General features: G+C 47.1%; 1 protein-coding gene across 2 annotated transcripts in view; it reads left to right on the forward strand.

Moving 5' to 3' along the window:
* Positions 1 to 22,135, forward strand: part of ZZEF1 (zinc finger ZZ-type and EF-hand domain containing 1) — a 115,598-nt gene extending 93,463 nt beyond the window's left edge. For both annotated transcript variants that reach the window (XM_057536293.1, XM_057536294.1), the window contains exons 43-55: positions 1,449 to 1,648; positions 3,157 to 3,276; positions 4,650 to 4,841; positions 5,710 to 5,810; positions 7,142 to 7,277; positions 7,373 to 7,732; positions 8,770 to 8,913; positions 10,471 to 10,639; positions 10,806 to 10,904; positions 11,308 to 11,473; positions 16,911 to 17,064; positions 17,640 to 17,711; positions 19,533 to 22,135. In XM_057536293.1, the coding sequence (XP_057392276.1) occupies positions 1,449 to 1,648; positions 3,157 to 3,276; positions 4,650 to 4,841; positions 5,710 to 5,810; positions 7,142 to 7,277; positions 7,373 to 7,732; positions 8,770 to 8,913; positions 10,471 to 10,639; positions 10,806 to 10,904; positions 11,308 to 11,473; positions 16,911 to 17,064; positions 17,640 to 17,711; positions 19,533 to 19,613 (1,994 nt within the window). In that variant the 3' untranslated portion in view covers positions 19,614 to 22,135. The remainder of the gene's footprint in view (positions 1 to 1,448; positions 1,649 to 3,156; positions 3,277 to 4,649; positions 4,842 to 5,709; positions 5,811 to 7,141; positions 7,278 to 7,372; positions 7,733 to 8,769; positions 8,914 to 10,470; positions 10,640 to 10,805; positions 10,905 to 11,307; positions 11,474 to 16,910; positions 17,065 to 17,639; positions 17,712 to 19,532) is intronic.
* Positions 22,136 to 23,006: the final 871 nt, after the last annotated feature.

The raw sequence follows: 23,006 nt of genomic DNA on the forward strand, positions 1-23,006 counted from the left end.
GCTTTAAAAGTCACATACTTTAAAAGGGATCTTAAAATGAGAAAACAATAACTTTAATATTTAGCCACATATTTACCATTTCTGGTGCTCTTCATTCCTTGTATAAGTTCAAATTTGTACCTGGTATCATTTTTTTTTTTCCTGAAAAACTTCCCTTAATAACTCTTGTAGTGCTGGTCTGCTGCTACAAAATCGTTATTTTGGTTCGTCCTACCAAACCAAAGAAATATTTACTTTGACTTCATCTTTGAGATGAATTTTTCTAGGTAAAAAATTGTAAACTGGGAGTTTTTTCTTTGCATACCTTAAAGATATTGATCTTTTTTCTTCTGGTTTGCATAGTTTCTGCCATGAAGTCAGCCGTCATTCTCTGTTACTCTTCAAAATGTGTCTCTTTTCTCTGCCTGCTTTTAAGATTTTTCTCTTAATCACTGCTTTTTAGCATTTTGATTATGATGTGCCTTGGCATGATTTTCATTATGTTTCTTCTGCTTGATGGTTTAAAGAGCTCCTGGATCTATAGATTTATAGTTTTCATCAAATTTGGGATTTTTTTGATCATTATGTCTTCAAATAGTTTTTTGCCCCCGACTAGGACACTTCCACTCTCACTGGTGGGAAGACAGAATATTCTCAGAGTTCTTTGTGAGCTCCAAGAATTGTTCTGCCTACTGCTTTTTGACATTTCTTTCCTAGAACTGGGTAGTTTCCTATCTAGATAGTTTCCTCTCACATTTGTGTAGATCAGTATTCAGCCAAAGACTCATGAGGAACCCTCTGTAGATATCTAGAGGGGTCTCCCACACACCCCTCTCTCTGTGCATCTCCCTTCTCTGTGATATTCTGCACCATAAGTTCTAGCTGCCTTGACTTCCCTGAACTCTGACCTCTGTCTCCTCAGTTCATTAAAACTAGACTTGGATTTCCACTCCATGCTGTGCAGGCTGGAAATAGTCTCCAGATAGCCAGGGCTATTGGAAGGCTCACCTGGTTTGTGTCCCTTCTTTCAGGGGTCATCGTCCTGTACTACCTATTGCCCAATGTCTGCAAACCATTGTTTCATGTATTTTTCCAGGGTTCTGGTTGTTTAATGTAAGAGAGTAAATCCGATCCCTTTTACTCAGGCTTGTTCTGAAATGGAAGTCTCTCATGTGTTCTGTGTTTATGAACTTCCTTTAATACCTTTGGAGACAACCTGTTTGTGTGAGTGGTAGGAACGTGAATTGCATCTCTTGGTTGCTTGGTGGGTAGGTGGCCCAGTACCACTTTTGTGCTCAGCTGCAAGCTGGCCTTAAATATAATGGCTAAGTTTGAAGCCAGAGAGATTTGTGTTTTGGGGTCTGCAGTTCTTGCTTCAGTAAGGCACATTACTGGGGAAGAAACTTATTTGCAGGAAGTATTAACTGTGCTTTTTGTGCCTTCTTTTCCTGCCTGACATCACCCTTCAGTGAAGGACTACCAGCTGGTCCAGAAAGGAGGAGGACCGGAATGCAGCAACTCTCAGGCCCAGCTGAGCCAATACTCCCAGCACTTTGCCTTTATTGCCAGTCACCTTCTGCAAACCAGCATGGACAGCCATTGTCCCGAGGCAGTGGAAGCAACTTGGGTCCTGTCCCTGGCCCTCAAAGGATTATACAAAACACTAAAGGTAGTGGTGAGCTTCTTCCATTTGCTGATGAATCTGGCTGTGATTTAACTCCTGCAAGGTATTAACTAGAAGGAAGTACTGTCTGATTTCAATGGATGGTTAATCATAGGATCTTGATTATTTTTAGAAATAATTGGCGCCTTGCACATGGATAACTTTAAGGAAGAAACAGAATTTTCCCAACAGTTGGTTCTCTGTAATTTTTCAGTCCTGCCTCATGGAACCAGGTGCCACTACCTAATGGGCCTGTAACCTTGGAAGATGAGAAGAAAAATTGACTGAACAGTTTCTCACTTCCCTCTGAACCACAGTCCCTTCTGGTTCATCCTAGGAAGAATAAAGGGGGCTAATATCTTATGGGATCTTGGAGCAATAGATTTGGCATTTGGTGTGAGAGAAGACAGACAAGTTAAAGAGCTGGGCGATAATTGACACGGAGATGGGAAGCCTTGACTTGTGGGGAACATGATTCTTCTACCATCTGAGGGGCATCGATAGGGAGGATCTTTCCAACAGAACTAGCCATGGGAGAAGGATCTCATTTGGAAAGTTTATGCGTTCCCTGACTTTGGCAATGCTGGCGAGGAGGCCATGGAACGACTTAAGCACCACAAGGAGATTGGACTAGATGGCATTTCAGCTCTGGCCCAGCCCTGAGGGTTTATATTTTTAGGCTTGAGACCACACATCTGCTGTTTGTTGATTTCATGGCATTTATCACAATCTACTGTTGTTTTAGTTGTTTGCATTACAGTAGGAAAGAGAAAATAAACTCCCTGAGGGCAGAGACCATTTCTGTCTTTGAATCCTTCATTCCGTAAATATTTGTCTATTTGTTGAGCACCAGGGGCCAGATGGAACTGAGTACGTAGTGTTGAACTAGAAAGAAGGTCCCTGCTGTCATGGAGCTTTCAGCCTAAACTGCGAGGGAGACAACAAAGAGCCTGCAAGGAAATCCACCATGAGTCAGAAAGAGCCTTTCCGAGGAGGTGAAATCTGAGGTGATAGATAAGGAGTCTGGGCAGAGCATTACATCCTGGGAGAGGTCCAACTCCAGGCCTGGTTGTCAGGGAGCAGAAGGGGCTACCTCAGGGCTTGAGGACGGTGCGAGGAGGGGATGAGACCACGGAGACAGGCAGGGGGCCTGCAGGACCTTGTCCGCTATGAATAGGACTCGGATTTCAGTCTGCAGGGCAGTGGGAAGCTTTTGGAAGGTAGAGAGCAGGAGAGGGACATAAAACCTCTGTTCTTTGCACAGGACTCAGCACATAGAATGTACGAGCCTTCCGAAATACTTGTTGAGTGAATGAATTAGAGAGCAAACAGACTTAGCTTATGGCTCAGGTTCAGAGTTTCATCCTGCCCGTTGACTCTGGAATTTTCACCAGAAGGTCAACTTGGGCCACTAGCTGAGACTGGGCTCTGACAGAGAGGCCTGCTTCTCCCCAAGTGACCCTTACCTTCTTCACTCTGAGGCAGTTGCAGATCATTCTTTTTCTGTTTGGCAGGCTCATGGTTTTGAAGAGACCCATGCTACCTTCCTTCAGACTGATTTGCTGAAGCTGCTGGTGAAGAAGTGCAGCAAAGGGACCGGCTTCAGTAAAACTTGGCTCCTCCGGGACCTGGAAGTAAGGGACCAGGGTGATTCCTGCTGCTGTTTCCTTCTGCAGGTTTACTGGCCTGGGAGTTGGAACCACCAGTCAGTTACAGCTGGTTCTGCCCTGTGCACTCTCATCTGGTGCAGTTGTTAAAACAGTGTCTTATATTTGTCTTCCCTTTTGGAAATAGAGATTATGACACCTGTCCTCCCTTGTCAGGGAAAATGAATTTGGTGTTTGTTCAAAGAATATTGGAAGAGAAGTATTTTGTGGGAAACACACGGTTGACCAATTATATCATGGTAGTAAATCTGCCCTTGAATTATTATTTCCCTTTAAACTTCCTTTGAGCTAAAATCAGTTCCTAAATTTGTCCTCACTTATGTTTATTTTATGTAGGATTTTAGTTGATAATTTTCATTTTATTACTTTTCGCCATAGGCCTTCGATTTTTCTTAGTGGAATTACTGTGGTTCCCCGGGGCGTTTCTGTGCCAAGTGTCAGCTTCAGGTCAGAAAAGGCTGCTGCTGTATGGGGGTGCTCAGCTGGCCATTCTCAGTCACACAGAGGCCTGAGCTCCAGGAAACAGCTCTCAGTTGCCACAGGAGGATTTGGTTAGGTTTTAGGAAGATAACGCTAAAACATATTAATGGATAACCTGGTGAACATCTGAGCTCTTGTTCTTTAGGAAATATTTTTAAAGTAAACTTTTTTTACATTCAAAAACTTATATTTTTTATACTCAGAAAGTTTGAAAAATAGATAAGAAAGAAAAACTCCAAGTTTCATCCCCCACAAACACAGCTACCATTAGTATTATGTGTATTTCCTTTTTCTAATTTTTTTCCTTCTGTGTTTATATTACATACATAGGTTTAGATTGTACAATGAAGCACGCTGTGGAAATAAATTGAGGTCATGTGATGGCCATTTTTCTAAGTTGCTGGGTAGTTTTCATAACGACCATCTTCAATGGCTGCAGATGATCCATAAAGATGGATTTCAGTTTTTTTGCCCTTATTAAGTGCTTCATTGACCATATCAGGAGTATAGCTTTTTACACATTGTACATTATTCCTAGAAGATGAGTTACCAGGTCAAAGGTTATGAACATTTGTATAGCTCCTTACATTTCACCAAAATGCCTTCTAAAAGTGTGATAACAACTTACACCGTCAGGGGCAGAGTTAAACGTGAAGGTCCTTGTAGTTTCTGGTCAGCATTTCTTTGATTATAAGTATGGTTGAACATGTTTTCATATTTCTTTACTAATCTTACATTCTTTTTGTGAATTCTGATGTCTTTTAAAAGGTTCAGTCAGATGTTTTCTACCCTTTGAGGGTTAAAGATCTCACCCACTAAACACTCATGTTCCTGCCCTGCCTGATTTTCTTTCTGTGTAGATTTTGTCCATCATGCTGTACTCCTCAAAAAAGGAGATCAGCACTTTGGCTGAGCATGGAGAGCTGGAGCTGGATGAGCGAGGGGACCAGGAGGAGGAGGTGGAACGGTCAGTCAGCAGCCCGGGTGAGCCGGAGCAGAAAAAGCTAGACCCTCTCGAAAGCCTGGATGAGCCCACCAGAATATGTTTCTTGGTACGTTCTTGGGTCACGGTGTGGACTGAGGAAGGGACTCTAAGGAATGGATTCTCTTTGGCTTGGACTGTGTTTTAGCCTCCATGTGAAAATGCTTCAGACTGATGTCCTGAGAATGCACTTCCTGAAGACTCAGTCGGTATTGTGCAGAATTCGTCCAGAGGGATGGAAAAGCCCTATTACAACAGTAGTTCTTAATGTTTGGGGGTCATGGACCCAAAAGCTTTAGATCGTTTCTCCCATAAACTGTACCTGCAAATACTTTTGTAAAATTTTGAATGTAATTTCAGGCCTGTCCATAAATCCCCAGATGACAGTCTGTCCTCACAGTTTCTCAGACACACTCCTACTTTCCCTGGATAATCCACTCTTCCTCAGAATGACGTGAAAATGGGCAAGGGCTAGGACTTCAAAGGATCTAACTGTGTGAAGAGTAAACAGAGTATGGGGTGGATATAAGAAGAGCAAGTACAGTTTTTAAAAACATCAAGAGAAAGTCCAGTACTTAGATTTATGTGCCACTTATCAAACTTGAGTGCAAGGCAGCTGCTACAGAGAAGCTAGCAATGGATACAATTTAGTGGGTACTTATTGACTATTAGCAGTACATTTGTTTGCATGATTTTTTTTTTTTGGTGTTTCCATGTTTTATATCTTCCTTTGAATTTATAACAGTAATGCAGATTTTACAGTCCATGTTTTAGGGCTTATAATCTTATATGCATGAAGTGCCCATGTGATGTTCTTAAATTATAACTTGTGGTAACTTTAGGAAATAATTGTTTTATCACTTTTGAGGTCAGATCATCAATAATGTGTTAAAGCAGTTTAAATTGTCTCTCTTCTACTTCCTCCTTGTGGCCTTCAGATGGCTCACGACGCCCTCAATGCCCCTCTGCACATTCTCCGGGCCATATACGAACTGCAGATGAAGAGGACCGACTCTTTCTTCCTGGAGGTTCAGAAGAGGTAAGGGACATTTAGATGCAGCCAAAGTGTAGTGAGTGAGGCAACAAGTAAGGGCGGGACTCTGTTTACCTCCTGCCAACAAGATCTGGATAAAAACTCCTGACAGGCCAAAGAGCAGTTGGTTTTCAGTTCTTCATAAAGCGACACGAAAGCTGGCTGTGCCACACCGCATGGCTCATCTTTGAGTTGTGTTGTGTGCTTCTCCTTTAGGAAGAACTTTATATTCGCAGTCTGCCTCTCAGAGTAAACTCGTTGTGGGGGCAGAGTTTTGACACAGACGCCAAGGTTTCTCTCCCACGTCAGCCCAGGGAGCAAACGGTGCAGAGCAGGACCTTCTGGTACATTCTGGTCAAAAGTGTCCTTTCGTTTGTTTGTTCTTTCACTTCTGTGCATTATTTTTGTGTTTTTTCTTCAAGGATTATTATAAAATTAACAATATACCCTTCCTCTTGGCCAGGAAGTTCAGAGCTAGTTCTCGGGCCCAGCTCTTAAATTTGTGGAGAACTTTATGTTTCTGCAACTAATCTCCTCCTCCATCCCCCACATCCTAGTTTTGACTTCCTATTCTGATTTATATCCAATTCCAATTTAATTTTCTTTTGTTATTTCATATTTCTATTTTCCCATATGTATTATCTACTGCCTCAAATCCTTTGTGAGATGAGGCAGGGTTGCATCAGTTAGGACACAGAAGTATCATGGTCAAGGAGGATGGAATTTGTTTTCCCTCTCACGGCGCAGTCCAGAGGTAGGCAGCAGCCTAGGGTGGGTGGGCGGTCTGCTTCACAAGGGACCCCGCACCCCCAAGGGTGCTGTCCTCACCTGTGTCGTCAGACCTGGCTCCCCAACACCAGCTCTTTGTTCCAGCCCAGAGGAAAGGGGGAAGTTGGGTAAAGGAGCTCATCCTTAACCCAGTTGTTTGAGGGCAGGCTGCGGAAATGGCACGCGTTACCTCACTGGCCTCCCGTTGGCGTGACCCTAGTTGCATTGCTGCTAGGAGGACTGGGAACTGTGTCTCCAGCTGGGTGATTGTGTATCTTGCTAAAACTTGAGGGAACTTTGTTTCTAAATGAAAGGAAGAATGGATCCTAAGGGATGGCTTGCATCTCTGCTGTGGGCACATGGGCACGCGTGCACGTTCGTGTGCACATTTGCATGCACGAATAGATGAACACTGTGAATCTAGCGTGCGAAATATGGAATGTAATAACGTAATTGCAAAATAACAGGAAAATAACTCGGATCGGCATTTCTGCAAGTTTCACTGCAGGTTAAACTCTTGCCTTTCTGTAACTCAGGTGCCCAACTTTGTGTTCCTTCCTTCTCTTCAGGTTTGACGGGGATGAGCTCACCACCGATGAAAGGATACGGACCCTGGCTCAGAGGTGGCAGCCCAGCAGGAGTCTGAGACTGGACGAGCAGAGCGCCAAAGCTGTGGATACAGACATGATTATCTTACCATGCTTGGTATGTCGCCCCACCTGGGAAGCAAGGTGTCCCTCCCGTCCCCACCCCAGTTGTGAGCAGGCCAGGCCTCTGTGACACTGGTCTTTGGGTTGCAGTCCCGGCCCGCACGCTGTGACCAGGCCACCACGGAGTCAAACCCCGTGACCCAGAAGCTGATCTCCAGCACGGAGAGTGAACTGCAGCAGAGCTACGCCAAGCAGCGGCGCAGCAAGAGCGCCGCCCTCCTGCACAAAGAGCTCAACTGCAAGAGCAAGAGGGCCGTGCGGGACTACCTCTTCCGCGTGAACGAGGCCACAGCAGTCCTGTACGCCCGCCATGTGCTCGCGTCCTTGCTCGCCGAGTGGCCGGGGCACGTGCCGGTGAGCGAGGACATCCTGGACCTGAGCGGCCCTGCCCACATGACCTACATTCTGGATATGTTCATGCAGCTGGAAGAAAAGCACCAGTGGGAAAAGGTAATTAGGCAGCCGGGCTGGGCACTCACCCCACTTGCTCCTCCTCTGTGTCCCTCCCAGCCCCCCGCCAGGGGGTTTGAATAGGCTTCCTCTAGTGAGTGCCTTCCGGGAGTGAGGTTACCTGTGTGGCTGTACAGCCCCCTGACAGGTGTGAACGCAACGAAGGCAGGGTCAGGTCGCTGTTAAACTCTCCCAAGTACTGGCCTGGAGCCGAGCTCATGGCCTAGGCAGACTTGGTGCTCAGAGAGTGTTTGATGTAACGATCCCACAAAACCTGCCCTTGCAGTTTTCCTTTTTTGTTTTCAGACTTATGAGTCTAACTCTCCTTGCTAGCCTGTCTCTTCTCATGTCCCCTAGGGTCTCACACAGTGTGAAGTCTGGGAGAGAGGGTTAATTATGATTCTGACAGCCTGTTCCCGTAATACAGGAAGCCTTCCAGGAAGGTTTACGTCTTCTGTTTAAAACCATGGTTTCTAGAATGTCTACCTCAGGTCAGACACTCTGCCAGCACTTACACCTGTGTTACGTTGTGACCCAGAGAGTTTTATTGGTGAAGAAATCAAGCCCAGGAGGCTTGTCCAAGGCTCCCAGCTTCTGGGTGGCAGACGTGGGGTCTTACCAGAGTCTGTGCATTCTCTTAAGTCCAGTGCTCTATTTTTCTTTTTCTTTGGCCACACCGTGCGGCATGTGGGATCTTAGTTCCCTGACTAGGGATCAAACCCGTGCCCCCTGCAGTGGAAGCACGGAGTCCTAACCACTGGACTGCCAGGAAAGTCTCCAGTGCTCTAATTTTAAGTTTCAACTTGACAAGTGGTGATCATCTCTTGTTTTGTTTTTAAATCAGATCTTCAACTTGGTCTTTTGAAGTAGTGCTGGGTTAGCAAACTTTCACAGGGCTGGAAGCATCTCTTCTACTTCCTTCTGTGTAGAACCAGGGGACCCACATAGCAGAACTCAGGAGCCCTGGGCACAGTCTTCTAGCTGAACTACAAAGTTTTGTCACCATCTTCCCATGTTTCCTGCCTGTGTCCCACCAGATACTGCAGAAGGTGCTCCAGGGCTGCCGAGAGAACATGCTAGGCACCATGGCCCTGGCTGCCTGCCAATTCATGGAGGAGCCAGGAATGGAGGTGCAAGTGAGGGAGTCGAAACACCCGTACAACAACAACACCAACTTTGAGGTACGATCCAGGGTCGGCCAGACTCGCCCAGCCTCAGGGTACGCAGCTGGCAGGACCTGCAAGGGTTGCTGAGTAGCATGAATCTCATCAACTCCCGCTGCTGCTCTTTCTGCCTGGACAGACATGGCCTAAAAAGTGCTCCCGTGGTCTCAGCAGCAGTCTGCCTCCCTGAAGCCAGTCCCGGGAATCTATACAAACAAGTCCTCTCTTCTCCTGACCTTGTTTTAATAGAAAGCAAGGGGCCACCCGGCCCTGGAGGAGAGATTCCTCTTCCTGCAGCAAGCTCCTGAGAGTGAGGCCTTGGTGTCTCTGGCAGAGACTTTGAGTGTGGGTCTGGGTTCAGCCCTCACTCTGTCCATCTCCTGATGACCTGGCCACACCTTGGAGTCTCCCACCCCTTTGTTTAATTACCCAGAACTGAAAAGCCTCATCTCTTCCATCCTTAACTCTGTACGTGGACAGAGAGATGCAGGAGTTTGGATGAGGCAGGAGGGGGGCGGCCTCAGTTATCCTCACTGACCTAGTGCTGCTTGCATTTCTTCATCTCTTTTCAAAATGTTGGAGCTGTTGTTCTGAGTAGGTGACGGCCTATGGCCACAGTGGTGGGTGATAGAGAAACTAATCCAGGATATGGTTGTTGCCAGCTGAGGTTTCGTTTTGCAGAAGAATAAACCTCCTCACTCTCTACCTTCTAAGCCTCTTTTCTTCCCTGGCTCCTAGGCTCTGTCCCCACTCCCCCAGCCCCACATAGACACACCTAGTGAGCTAGCGAGTTCTGCCTCAGAGCGATCACCTTACCTTCTCCGCTGCCTGGACTCCTCCCCTCCCCTGGGTCCTTCCCGCTGCTGCTCTCTGATCCCCCACTGCTGGCCTGCCCCAGCCCTGGCCTTCCTGCACACCAGCTGTCACAGTGATCCTGGTACAGCACAAACCTAACCTAGGCTTTCTCCTGCTTACGGTCTTTCCAGGGCTCCCCCTGCTGTCCAGACAAGTCTCAACGCTTCATTTTAGCACACAAAGCCTTCTGCATCTGTCCCTGCTGGCCTCTCCAGGATCATGTCACCCCTGCCCCCATCTCCCAAGCATTTGTGCACACAAAGCTCAACCTGTACCTCAGACACATCAAGCTCCTGTTATTCCCTGAACACATCAGGCTTTCCAGTCAGTGCTCTTTCCTTTGCCTGGAATGCACCCCCAGGTGCTCGTCTCTCTGTCACCTGCCTCCTGCCATTCCTTCCTCCTGGACAGGCTGCTCCTGTGCCCCCAGTCTCCACAGCAACCCAAACATCCCTTCACTGGGACTCTTTTCTGCCCTCGCCTCCCCTCCCCGCCCCCCCCCCCTCGAGCTGTGCCCCATGCTGCACAGGGTGCTTCCTGCCGTGTTTGCAGCCATGTGCGTGCTCCCCGACCCAGCTGGGCCGAGAGCTCCTGGAGGGCAGGGGCTGTGACTCACCCCTTCTTACATGCCCAGTCTTAACTGCAGGATTGGCACAAGGAAGCCCTCAGTCACTGTCCAGTGGCCAGCGATGACAGGAGTGTCCTTGTTTCCCCTCCTAGGATAAAGTTCACATTCCTGGTGCAATCTACCTCTCAATCAAATTCGATCCTCAGTGCAATACAGAGGAAGGCTGTGACGAGCTAGCCATGTCCAGCAGCGGTGACTTTCAGCAGGATCGACACAACTTCAGTGGGTCTCAACAGAAATGGAAAGATTTTGAGCTTCCAGGTAGTAAATAAATACTGAGTTATACAGACTCTTAACGTTAAGTACCTAGAAGGGAAATTGTTGAAGGATTTAAAACTGTGTTGAATCTGTTTCAGTGGAAAGCGCTCACTTGCCTTTCCCTGTTGCTGCAGTGTCCTGACCTGTTTCTGATTCTTGTGTGCCCCAGGAGATACTCTGTATTACCGCTTCACCTCTGACATGAGCAACACCGAGTGGGGCTACAAATTCACTGTGACGGCTGGGCACCTGGGGCGATTCCAGACAGGTGTGTGCTCTGGTCTTTCCGTTTGCATGATCTCCCGGCCCGGGACACTCTGGGGGTCGGTGCCATTATGTCACTGATCTTTGGTAAAATCAAACCAGGTACTTTTCTCTGAGACTTCAACGAATTTGTCTCACAAGGCCCACGCACGTCACTCGTGAATGTACTGGAGTTGGGCAGGTTGTAACTTCTAAAGAGCCATCTGTCAGGACCTAGGAAAGATGCTTGTTCTCTTAAAATTTGCCAGGGCATTCTGCAAAAAGGAAGAACTGAAAGTGTTCCTATGTTGCTTTTACATAAGGCATAATTTCAGGCGAAATGTAAATGATCACAGTGGTTTCCTCCTATTCGTTAAAACTTGAGCAGTTTACAGTTTTTAAATGTCTCTGTGTGTGGGGGTTGCCAGGATTCGAGATTCTGAAGCAGATGCTGTCAGAAGAAAGAGTTGTGCCGCACCTCCCGTTGGCCAAAATTTGGGAATGGCTGGTGGGCGTGGCCTGTCGCCAGACTGGTCATCAGCGGTTAAAAGCCATCCACCTACTCCTGAGGATCGTGCGCTGCTGCACCCACAGGTAAGCTGCCTTCTGGATACGAGTCCCTTGCTGGGTATTTGTATTGTGAATATCTCCCCCCACTTCGGGGCTTGCCATTCACTCTGTTAGTGGTGTCTTTGATGAAAAGAAGTTTCTAATTTTAATGTCTTCCAGTTCATCACTCATTTCCTTTATGATAGAGCTTTCATTGTCCTATTTAGGAAATTTTTGCCTTACTTGACCTTGGGGTCATGAAGATAAAGCTTAATTATTTTTTCTTCCATATTTAGGTCTACAATCCACATGGAATGAATTTTAGTGCATGATTTGAAGGGTAGGGTCGTGCTTTGCTTTTTCTCACATGGATCTCCACTTAACTCAAAAGCCCACCTTTCCCCTCACCACACTCCAGTGCCATCTTCATCACAGAGAAGGTGTCCATATACACATGGATCCATCCCTGGTTGCTTTTGTTCCATTGGTCTTTTTGGTTATCTTTGTGCCAGTACCACACTTAGATATTGTAGCTTTATAGCAAATTTACGTTATCTAGCAGTATAAATCCTTCAACTGGTTCTTCATCTTCAAGATTGTCTTGGCTAGTTTTACCCTGCATGTCCATGTAAATTTTAGAATTAGTTTATTTCTTTTTTCCCCCCCAGCTTTATTGAGGTGTAATTAACAAATAAAATTGTAATGTATTTAAAGTGTAGAAGGTAATGATTTGATACATAATACATTATACATTGTGAAAGGATTCCCACAATCGAGTTAACTAACACATCCATCACCTCATATGTTTACCTTTTTCTGTGGTATGTGACAACACTTAAATTTCACCCTCTTGCTGAAATTTGCTTTTCAGCAAATTTCTGTTATGTGTTATAGTATTGTACACTATTATCAACTACAGTCACCATGTTGTATAATAGATACTCAGACCTTATTCATCTTGTAACTGAAAGTTTATACCCTTTTACTAGCCTTTCCCCATTTCCCCCACTTCCCAGCCACTGGCAACCACCATTCTAACTCCCTGTTTCTATAGGATTGACTTTTTTTTGGATTCCACATAAAAGTGATACCATGCAGTATTTGTCTTTCTTTATCTAGCTTATTTCACTTAGCATAATGCCCTCCAGGTTCATCTGTGTTGTCGAAAATGGCAGGATTTCCTTTTTTCTCATAACTGAATAATATTTCATTATGTATATATACACCACATTTTCTTTAAACATTCGTCCATTGACAGGCATTATTTCCAGACATTGGCTATTAGGAATAATACTGCAATGAACATAGGAGTACTGATAATCTCTTTGAGATAATGATTTCATTTCTTTTGGGTATACCCAGAGGTGGGATCGATGGATCATTTGGTAGTCCTAGCTTTAATTTCTTGAGGAACCTCCATACTGTTTTGCATAGTGGCTGTACCAGTTTACATTCCCACCAACAGTGCACAAGGGTTCTCTCTTTTCTCGACATCCTTGCCGGCATTTGTTTTCTCTTATCTTTTTGATGGCAGCTATCCTAACACAGGGGAGGTGATATCTCATTGTGGTTTTGATTTGCATTTCCCTGATGAGTAGTGATAATTGAACACCTTTTTATGTACCTGTTGGCCATTTGTATGCCTTCTTTGGACAGATGTCTCTTTAGGTCCTTTGCCTATTTTTTTTTTTTTAATTAATTAATTTATTTACTTATTTTTGGCTGTGTTGGGTCTTCGTTTCTGTGCGAGGGCTTTCTCTAGTTTTGGCAAGCGGGGGCCACTCTTCATCGCGGTGCGCGGGCCTCTCACTCTCGCGGCCTCTCTTGTTGCGGAGCACAGGCTCCAGACGCGCAGGCTCAGTAGTTGTGGCTCACAGGCCCAGTTGCTCCGCGGCATATGGGATCTTCCCAGACCACGGCTCAAACCCGTGTCCTCTGCATTGGCAGGCAGATTCTCAACCGCTGCGCCACCAGGGAAGCCCTGCCTATTTTTTTAATTGGGTTATTTTTTGCTATTGAATGATATGAGTTCCTTGTGTATTTTGGATATTAACTCCTTATCAGATATATGATTTGCAAATACTTTCTCCTAGTCCATAGGGTGCCTTTTCACTCTGTTGATTGTTCTCCTTGCTGTGCAGAAGCTTTTTAGTTTGATGTAGTTCCACTTGTCTATTTTTGCTTTTGATATCGAATCCAAAAAATCATTGCCGAAAAAAAAGAAAAAGAATATTAAGGGGACTTCCCTGGTGGTCCAGTGTTTAAGACTCTGCACTCCCACTTCAGGGGGCGCAGGTTTGATCCCTGGCCAGGGAACTAGTATCCTGCATGCTGTTCAGCATGGCCAAAAAAAAAAAATTGCCAAGACCAATGTCAAGGAGCTTACAGTCTATGTTTTCTTCTAGGAGTTTTACAGTTTCACATGTTACATTCAAGTCTTTAATCCATTTTGAGTTGATTTTTGTGTATGGTAAGATAGGGGTCCAGTTTCATTCTTTTGCATGTGGATATCCAGTTTTCCCAACACCATTTATTGAGTGGTGAGAATATTCTTTCTTCATTACATATTCTTGGTACTTTTGTCAAAAATTAATTGACCATATATTCATAGGTTTATTTCTTGGCTCTCTGTTCTGTTCCATTGCTTTATATGTCTTTTTTTAATGCCAATACCAACTCCATACTGTTTTGATTACTCTATCTTTATAGTATAGTTTAAAATCAGGAAGTGTGATGCCTCCAGCTTTGTTCTTCTTTCTCAAGATTGCTTTGACTGTTTGGGTATTTTTGTAGTTCCATATAAATTTTAGGATTGTTTTTTCTATTTCTGTGGAATATGCCATAGGAGTTTTGATAAGGATTGCTGTAGGTTGTTTTGAGTACTATGAACATTTTAACAATATTAATTCTTCCAATCCATGAACACAGAATATCTTTCCATTTACTTTTATCTTCTTCAATTTGTTTCATCAGTGTTTTATAGTTTGCAGTGTAGATCTTTCACCTCCTTTGTTAAATTTATTTCTAAGTATTTTATTTTTCGGATCCTATTGTAAATGGGATTGTTTTCCTAATTCCTCTTCCTGATAGTTCATTGTTAGTGTATAGAAATGCAACTGATTTTTCTATATTGATTTTGTATCCTGTAACTTTACTGAATTTATTTATTCTAACAGTTTTTTGTTGCAGTCCTTAGGATTTTCTATATATGATATCATGGCATATGCAAACAGAGACAATCTTACTTTGCAATTTAAGTACCTCTTATTTCTTTTTCTTGCCTAATTGCTCTGGCTAGGACTTCCAGTACTATACTGAATAGAAGTGGCAAGAGTGGGCATCCTTGTCTTGTTCCTGATTAGTTTGTTTTTCTCTGTACACACACGAGTGCACCTCTCTCACCTGACGGGATTTTGATGGACTCTTTAGATCAATTTGAGAAAAACCAAGGTCTTAAGAATATTGAGTTCTCTAATACACAGTCCTCCATTGTATAGGTCTCAGTAATGTTTTATAGTTTCCTATGTAGAGGACTTGCACAGCATTTTGTTAGATTTATTCCTAGGTATTTAATGTTTCTGATGCAATTGTAATTGGTATTTAAATTTTTTGCTTTTTAATTGTTTCTGCTGGTATATAATTACTTTTCATGTGTTGCCCTTGTATCCAGTGACCTTGCTCTGTTTGTTAATTCTAAGTATATATGCAGATTATTCGGCACACAGTCATGTTAATCTACAAATAGTAAGCTTTATTTCTTTCTCTCAATCCTTAGAAACTTTTCCCTTTTGCCGTTTTGCATTAGCTGGGACCTCCAGTAGAGTGTTGAATGGAACTGGGGATTGAAGACATAAGAGTCTCAGAGGGAAGGCATTGGTGACTGTGCCACACACATCATCCATGCACTCAGTCCCTACCCTCCTTGCTTAGACCCCCATGTGTCAGGAGTTCAGTGCACCCTTTTCCGGCATTTTTAAGGCACACAGACTCACAGAATGCTAGTCAGAGTGGAGTGATGATACTCAAAGTAACATGGTGTCTCGTCGTGTAATATGGAGCTGTTATTCAAAAAATAAAGGACTCTCCAAGTCAGGAAAGAGAAAGTGATGACTCGTGTAGTCAGTCTATGTACAGGCTGGCAGAAGGGAGGGAGAGGGGGAAAGCTGGGCATGATGGCTGCCACCACTGTGTCCTCATACGCAGACATCAGGGGTCACTTGGCCCACGGGGCTTAGTTCTGTTCTTGTGAGAGCGGCTTCCAGGGAGAACTGTCTGGTTGAGTCATGTGTATGAAACGTGTCCCATCTCTACTGTCTTCAGACCGGAGGGCCCTTCCTAGCCGCATTGTGGATGCATTCCTGCAGTGTGCTGGCCATCGCCTACCCTCCTTCCCGTAGGGACCCTCCCACAGCCTCTCGGTCCCAGGGGCCGAGACTGGAGGGGGCAGAGGGGAAAGGCAGCCCCCAGGGGAAGGATGGCCAGCAGAAGAACTGCCTAAGTTCTGCCACAGATGTGAGCCGTGCAGGTGCATTTTACCTCCCACTCTAGTGCTTTCCTGAAAACTCAGCTGTAAAGCTGTCTCTTTAAATCAAACCTCATTTTCCCATTGGTTTACTTTACGAAGACTTATTCCTCTGGGAGAAAGTGATTGGCCCCAAGATTATACTTAAATGTACAGAATTCTTTTAAAAATCATATATTAAAGAGAAAAAGCAAAATTTAAGATTATAAATGTATAAAATCATGTCGTAAGTCCCAGAAACATGTTTCTCCTCTGAAGGATGTTGAACTGGAATTAACGTACAACCTCCCTCTGAGTAAAAAAAACTTCAGTGCAGTCTCTGTCTAGTGAGAAGGATTCTGCATTACTTAGAAAGACTTCTGGCCTGAGCAACTTTTTATAAGCATATTTCTTCTTTTATGAGCCTAAGATCATAACAGTGGTTGCTGTTATCTTTTAAATCAGTTTTTTTTTTCCTTTCTGATTATTAAAGCAATGAGCATTGTAGAAAATCTAGAAAACTGACAGGGACAGCCACTGATAACATTTTTGATATGTTTATTTACTATTGTTTTTAATATGGTCACACAATACTATATATACAGTTTTTAAATTTTTACATTTTATGTTGTATATCTTGCTCTTTTCCACTTAACATTTATCTTGAGATTTTTTCCGCTGTCACTGCAAGTTTTTAACAACCATTTTTAAAGATGTGCAGTTGATTTACGTGAATGTGCTCAAGGATATCCTTTTCCCCGGAGTCCTGGTTTGAAGTTGAGATGCTGCCCCTTTTTTTATTTGCCATTGGTGAATATTTTGGGCTGTTTTGGGGGGTGTGAGGTGACTGGAACTGTCTTGTCCTGCCTTTACTGGATGGGGGGGGCGGGGAGCGTTGGAGCTGCAGTGCCTGGCAACTACCCTCTGTCTGTCTGACGTCTGATGGGCGTGATCCCGGCAAACCGTACCCCTCTCCCACAGCGACCTCTGTGACCTCATGCTGTTGAAGCCCCTGTGGCAGCTCTTCACCCAAATGGAGTACAGCCTGTTTGAGGACGTGACACAGCCTGGCATCCTGCTGCCCCTGCATCGCGCCCTCACCGAGCTCTTCTTTGTCACTGAGAACCGCGCCCAGGTGAGGGCCTGTCCTGCCTCCCCACCACCTGGGGCCAGCGCTGGGCCTCAGGTCACAGCCCTCTGAGAGCCCGGGGTGTCATGAAGGCTTGGCAAACCCGCACAGGGAGGCAGGCGTGGCCTGGGGCCTGGGGTTCCCCTCTCTCCCGCCCCAGGGAGCCAGGCCCTCCCTGAGATTGCTTGTTTGCTCAGGCCTGATGCCAAAGGGGGAAGGAAACTGCCCTGGATCGACCCTTGACAGCAGTGAGTTTGGGAAAATAAACCAACGGGTTCTTTCTTCTTCCTCTTTTCCCTCCCCTCAGCACAATAGACTCATTGACTGTGAGAGATGAAAGGGCCTTTCAGAGCTCTTTAGCTTAAGCCCTTGTTTTATAGTGAGGAGACTGTGGAGAGTCAGGACACCTGGCTCCCCCCGTCCCGCTCCTTCTGTGGCTCCCAAGGAAAGCAGGCAGTGAGATGCCCGGCGGAGTGGGCAGCAGTGTCCCACCCGAGTCTTCTGGGGCCGTGGGTCGTGGGTCGTGGGTGGGTGTCCGCTAGCAGGTGGCCTCTGACAGCTGCCCTCCGCTCTTTCCGCAGGAGCTCGGCCTGCTGCAGGATTACCTGCTGGCCTTAACCACCGACGACCACCTTCTGCGCTGCGCGGCGCAGGTACGCCCTCCCCAGGCGGCCGAACCTCCCCCGGCACCCGTGCAGGCTCCACCCCGGCTTTACACGGGGCTCTGTTCCGAGTCGGCCACTTCCTGCTGGTGTCACAGAGAGCAGCGGAGCCCCATTTATCAGTGTCATTCGTATTAAACTGTGGGGTCAGTAGACACTAGCAAGAATTTGTGGCTTTTAGACCAGAACAACCAGTGCCTTAAATTTATAGTTTGGCCGATCCCTGAAGTTTCCATAGAGTTTTAGATTTCAGATATTTTTGGATGTAACTTTCTTCCCTGGTAGGAGAACTCCTCTCTGACAGCTATTGGGTCTCAGGGCCCCTTTACGCTTTTAAATTACTGAGGATCCCCAAAAGCTTTTGTTTATGTGCGTTATATATATTGATATATACCTTTAGGAATTAAATTAGATTTTAAATTTAGAAATTAAGTTAGAAATTACATGCTAAACACTTACTTCTCAATTTGTTTTTTAAAATAATCTCATTCTATTTAGTACTACAGTTGTGAAAAACAACGGTATTTTTCAAAACAAAATAATTTTTGAGAAGGGTAGCGTTGTGTTCCATTTTTGCAGATCTCTTTAATGTCTGCCTTAATAGAAGACAGCTGGATTCACAGATCTGTTTCTGCTTTCAGTTGTTCTGTTATCACACAGTAGCCTCCGGAAAACTCCACTGTATACTCGTTAGAGTATGAAAGTGAAAAAAGAGAAATAATGTCTCGGTATTATTATGAAAATTGTTTTCACTACGCGGAGCCCCTGAAAGGGTCTGGGGAACCCGCAGGCTCCAGACTACATTTTGAGAACCTTAGGCTCGCAGACTCCTTGAACATCGTAGAGCGTGTGGGCTGCGTCCACGGTGGACAGATGGGGACACTGAGGCTCAGAGAAGGGAAAGATTGGCCCGCGGTCTCACTTGAGGGGACATCCAGCGGGGACTCCCGGCCAGCGCCCTGCGCTCTGTTCCTGGCAAGTTTTCTCAGTGAACCTGCGGTCCTCCTACAAGAAGGGGTCAGAGTGCCTGCTTAGAAGCAGGCTTCCCCCATCCACTACAGAGGGGTTTGGGTGAATTGTCCTGAGACCCGAAGGCCGAGTGAAAACTCCCTCCCCTCCCGACAGATGCCTGCCAGCCCTGCCATCACCACCCGTGGTGTCCCAAGATTTCACACAGTGAAGTCTTGACATTTGACCATTTTGACACCGGAAGCTTAGCGTCACATATCCCTGTTGGCTCCTGCCTCTCGCCGGCCGCTGTGTCCCGTCTCCTCATCCTCATTCTGGCCCTCCCTACAGCCTGTCCGCTTCGCTGGACCGGCGCTCTGCCTCTTCTCCCTGCTTCCACCTCTTCCTTCCCCAGCGCCCCCCCCCCCCCGCCCCGGCTTGGCTTGGAGACCAGCCTTGGCCTGGCTCCAGGGCTTCTGCCTTCCCAGCATTGCTTCCGGGGGGGCCCCCCACTGGCTGTTTGTTTCTTCCCTTCTGCACCTTTGTGCTGCTGTCCCCATTCCCTAAACGGCTTTCCCAGACCCCCCGCAGATGTGTCCTCTGAGCCCGCAGAACTGCCCCTGCTCCTCTCTCGGGACAGTGATGATTCTGCCTACATTTGGAGTTTCCATGTGGTCTTTCTTGCTAGCTTTGTCTTTCACTCTAGACTGTGGTCCCCCTGCTGAGGGGAACCACATCTGGCTCGCGTCTGCCTCTCCCCTGCCCCCCTCAGGTGCTCAGCTGAGGGTCTTGTTCTGTCAGCAGTTAGTGACCCAGCAGGTGACCGGTCCTTGACATTGGTGATGACTCTTTCTCCCTCCACAGGCTCTGCAGAACATTGCTGCTATCAGCCTGGCCATCAACTACCCAAACAAGGCCACCCGCCTCTGGAACGTTGAGTGTTAGCCCTTGGTATGGTGTGCATGGAACTAGCTAATCTGTCCACAAGGACCTTAGAGCAGATGCCTAAACTCATTCGGGAAGATTCCTGTGGCGTCGGTGCCTGGCTCTCCTTGAGCTCCCCCTTCCACCCCAACTAGAATGCCAAGCTGCCACGTCTCCGAGAACTTCCCGTGTCACAGGCCCGGCACCCGCACGTACCATAGCATGTGAGAATAAGCAGACCAGTGCAAAATTATTCAGAAAGGGCAGGCAGCAGGCCCTTGAGAAGGTTGTTCAGAGGCCAGCCTCCTCCAGGGTCTGTCCCTGCAGAAGCCGCAGCCCCAAGAAGACCTGGCTGCAGCTGCTCTGGCAAGGGCTCTGTCTCCGTTGAGCTGGAACTGCCTGCACTTGACCTTCAGAGGAAGACAGGGTCTGCCCTGGGCCACCTTTCTCAGCAGGACCTCCAGCAGCAGCCTGGGAGCTCCTCTTTTGCTTTTGCTTCTTGAGACTGGGTCATCCAAACCAAAACCAGTGAGAGCCGCTCGGGGCTGCCACCTGGTCCCCACCATTCAGTACGGAACCCACTGCCGCACTGGCCCCCTGCATAGCCTCGGCCATCCCGGAGAGATCCTTGGTGAGAAAAAGTGCCCTTGGGAACAGTCAGCAGGCCGCCGTGCACGTCCGCCTGTGCACTGCTCCCAGCACAGCCGCGTTGTTTTAGTTGTTGTTTTAACATATTTCGGTTCCCACCTCATGTTCTTAGAAAGAACCACACCAACTCCCTTGAGAGAGGCTCGGGGGCATGACCAGTGGATCGGTCATTCAGGGGGACAAACTGGTTTGTGTCAAAGTAGCAGAACTTGAAGAATACTCTTTAGCTTCTGTACCTAAAGACTTGAAGTGTAATCAGAGGATATCTTACTTTAGAAGTAAAAACAAACAAACAAAACCACATGATTGTATTTCTGCTCCACGGTCGTGGTAATCCATCACGTCCACCTCTGGGACTCTCCGTGGTTATTTGGCTGTCACTTGTCTGGCAATAACTACATTAGTTCTAGTGAATGCTGTTTTCCACCTTTTTTTTTTTGTGGTTGTAGTCTTGCCCTGAAGTGCTGATTACTATTCTCTTTCCAAAGCCACGCTTTGGAGTGTGAGGCTGGGTTGGCACGTGTGCCGTGGATAAGCCTCAGTGGGACTCGCCACTTGAAGAATGTTTGAGCCAGCTGCCATTTAAGGGTGGGGGTCTGGGCCCGAGCATGTCCCCCCCACACAGGGCCAAACCCAAGGAAGGCTCATCATAGCCAGGGCCAAGTTGAGCAGATCAGTACTGCCATGGCCTCGGAAGCCCCCTCTGCAGGGCCCAAGACTTCTGGTCCCAGGAGCATCTCACCACAAGAGCACTTTTGCCTTCTGGGTCAGGAGGCCAAGGTGCAGCGACCTTCTGCAGCCCTGGAATTGGATTCTCAGCCCAGCCCCAAGCTGCATATGGAGCCATTATGGAGGGAAGAATTCAAAGGAGACAGAAACAAACAGGACAGGTCCTGAAGCTCAGTGACCTGAAGCCCATCACCCTGGCGTCGGAAAGGCCCGGGCCTGGCCCGGTGTCCCACGGTGTTGAGGTGTGAGGCGCCACTGGCTTGGTAGAAGCCGCTTTCTCATCTTTTGCTCTGCCTGCGTCCCCAGAGAAGGGCCTACGCTCCGTACCACCCAGACCCGGGTGGGTCTCACAGTGAGGAGGGAAATCACAGAGAAGCGCTGTGCTTGGGAGGAGAGGTCCCTACTGCGGGCTTGGGCTCACTGAGGGGCTCCACGGAAGGTCAACACGGAGATGGTGCACTCACTGCTTACCCTCGCCATGCTCCCCCCTCCCCGACAGCCCTCCGTGCCTCAGACTGCCAGCAGCCACCAGCTTTGCTCCCCATCCTCCCGCCTGGAAGATAAACTGTAAATAAACGCTGGACTCCTCATAGCTTCTCTCTGTACACCACCCTTGGTATTCTGGTCTCTCTGTTCAGTTTGCACAGAATAAGCCTCGGTTTCCCCTTCACACACAACTGCTGCTCTCTCCTGGCCCTGCCTGGCCCAGCTCCCCTGCATCCCATCCGCCTCTGCTTCCAGCCACTGGGTGGCGCCGCTGAGCCAGGCCCCGCTCCCCTGGTCCCCAGCTGGGCCAGCAGCATCCAAACGCGCGATTTCCATCAAGACCAACATCCCTCTGATCCTTCTTAGGCGGGACTGCCTGGAATGAGATAAAACTGGCAGGAATGAAGGTGGTGTGGAAACATGTGCCTAATCTATAAAGAAATCTGTTCCAAACCATGTATATTGTACAGACAGACGCTGTTCCTAACGAGGAGTGACTTATTTTCATCATCGTTTTTAATTTGTTTTCTTACAGGTTTACGATTTTGAATTTTTCTTATTTGGTTGAAGGAAAGAATTTTGATTATATCAGCTGAGTAAGTTCAGCCTGTATAAAGGATGTTAAGTTGTGGGTAAAATATGCAAATGAAGAGAAATATATTGTACAAATTCTATATAAAAAGGTACACTTGTGTGTGGGCTTTTCTTTTTTTCCTCTCCTTCCCCTCCTTCTGCCTCTCTTATGAAGATGATACCTGGAGTTTCTACCGAGTCCATCCTGATGAATTTCTAGAATCCCATGGCCTCAGGGTAGAAAGGAATCAGAACGGTTCTTAGCTCCGATACCCCTCCCAGTTGCACCTCCTGCCTTGACTGTAGCCGTGCAGGAGACGCCCCTCCCCTCGGGCTTATGGTCTGGGGGCTTATGCTCAGCCCCTGCTCCCTGGGCCTGTCCCTCTGCACAGCTACTCAGAGGTTTGTGCACACACACGCTCTCTCCCCGGTCAGCGCCTCTCCAGCCACACACCCCAACTGCATCCCAGGCACCCCTCACCTCTTGTAGCTCACAGGACCTGTGTGCAGCCAGCCGAGAGGAGGAAGGCAGGGGTCCGGTCATGAGGCTGCTGCCCTTCCAGGGCCCGGTTTCCTCCTTGCCTGCCTCTGGACCTGCTTCTTTTTTTTTTTTTTTTTTTAATTAATTAATTAACTTATTTATTTATTTTATTTATGGCTGTGTTGGGTCTTCGTTTCTGTGCGAGGGCTTTCTCTAGTTGTGGCAAGCGGGGGCCACTCTTCATCGCGGTGCACGGGCCTCTCACTTTCGTGGCCTCTCCCGCTACGGAGCACAGGCTCAAGACGTGCAGGCTCAGTAATTGTGGCTCACGGGCCTAGCTGCTCTGCGGCATGTGGGATCTTCCCAGACCAGGGCTCGAACCTGTGTCCCCTGCATTAGCAGGCAGATTCTCAACCACTGCACCACCAGGGAAGCCCTGGACCTGCTTCTGACTAAACACGAGGCCAACGTCTACCCATCCTGGGGTCTTGTGCTTC

Source organism: Balaenoptera acutorostrata, chromosome 20, assembly GCF_949987535.1.
Source record: "Balaenoptera acutorostrata chromosome 20, mBalAcu1.1, whole genome shotgun sequence".
NCBI lineage: Eukaryota > Metazoa > Chordata > Mammalia > Artiodactyla > Balaenopteridae > Balaenoptera > Balaenoptera acutorostrata.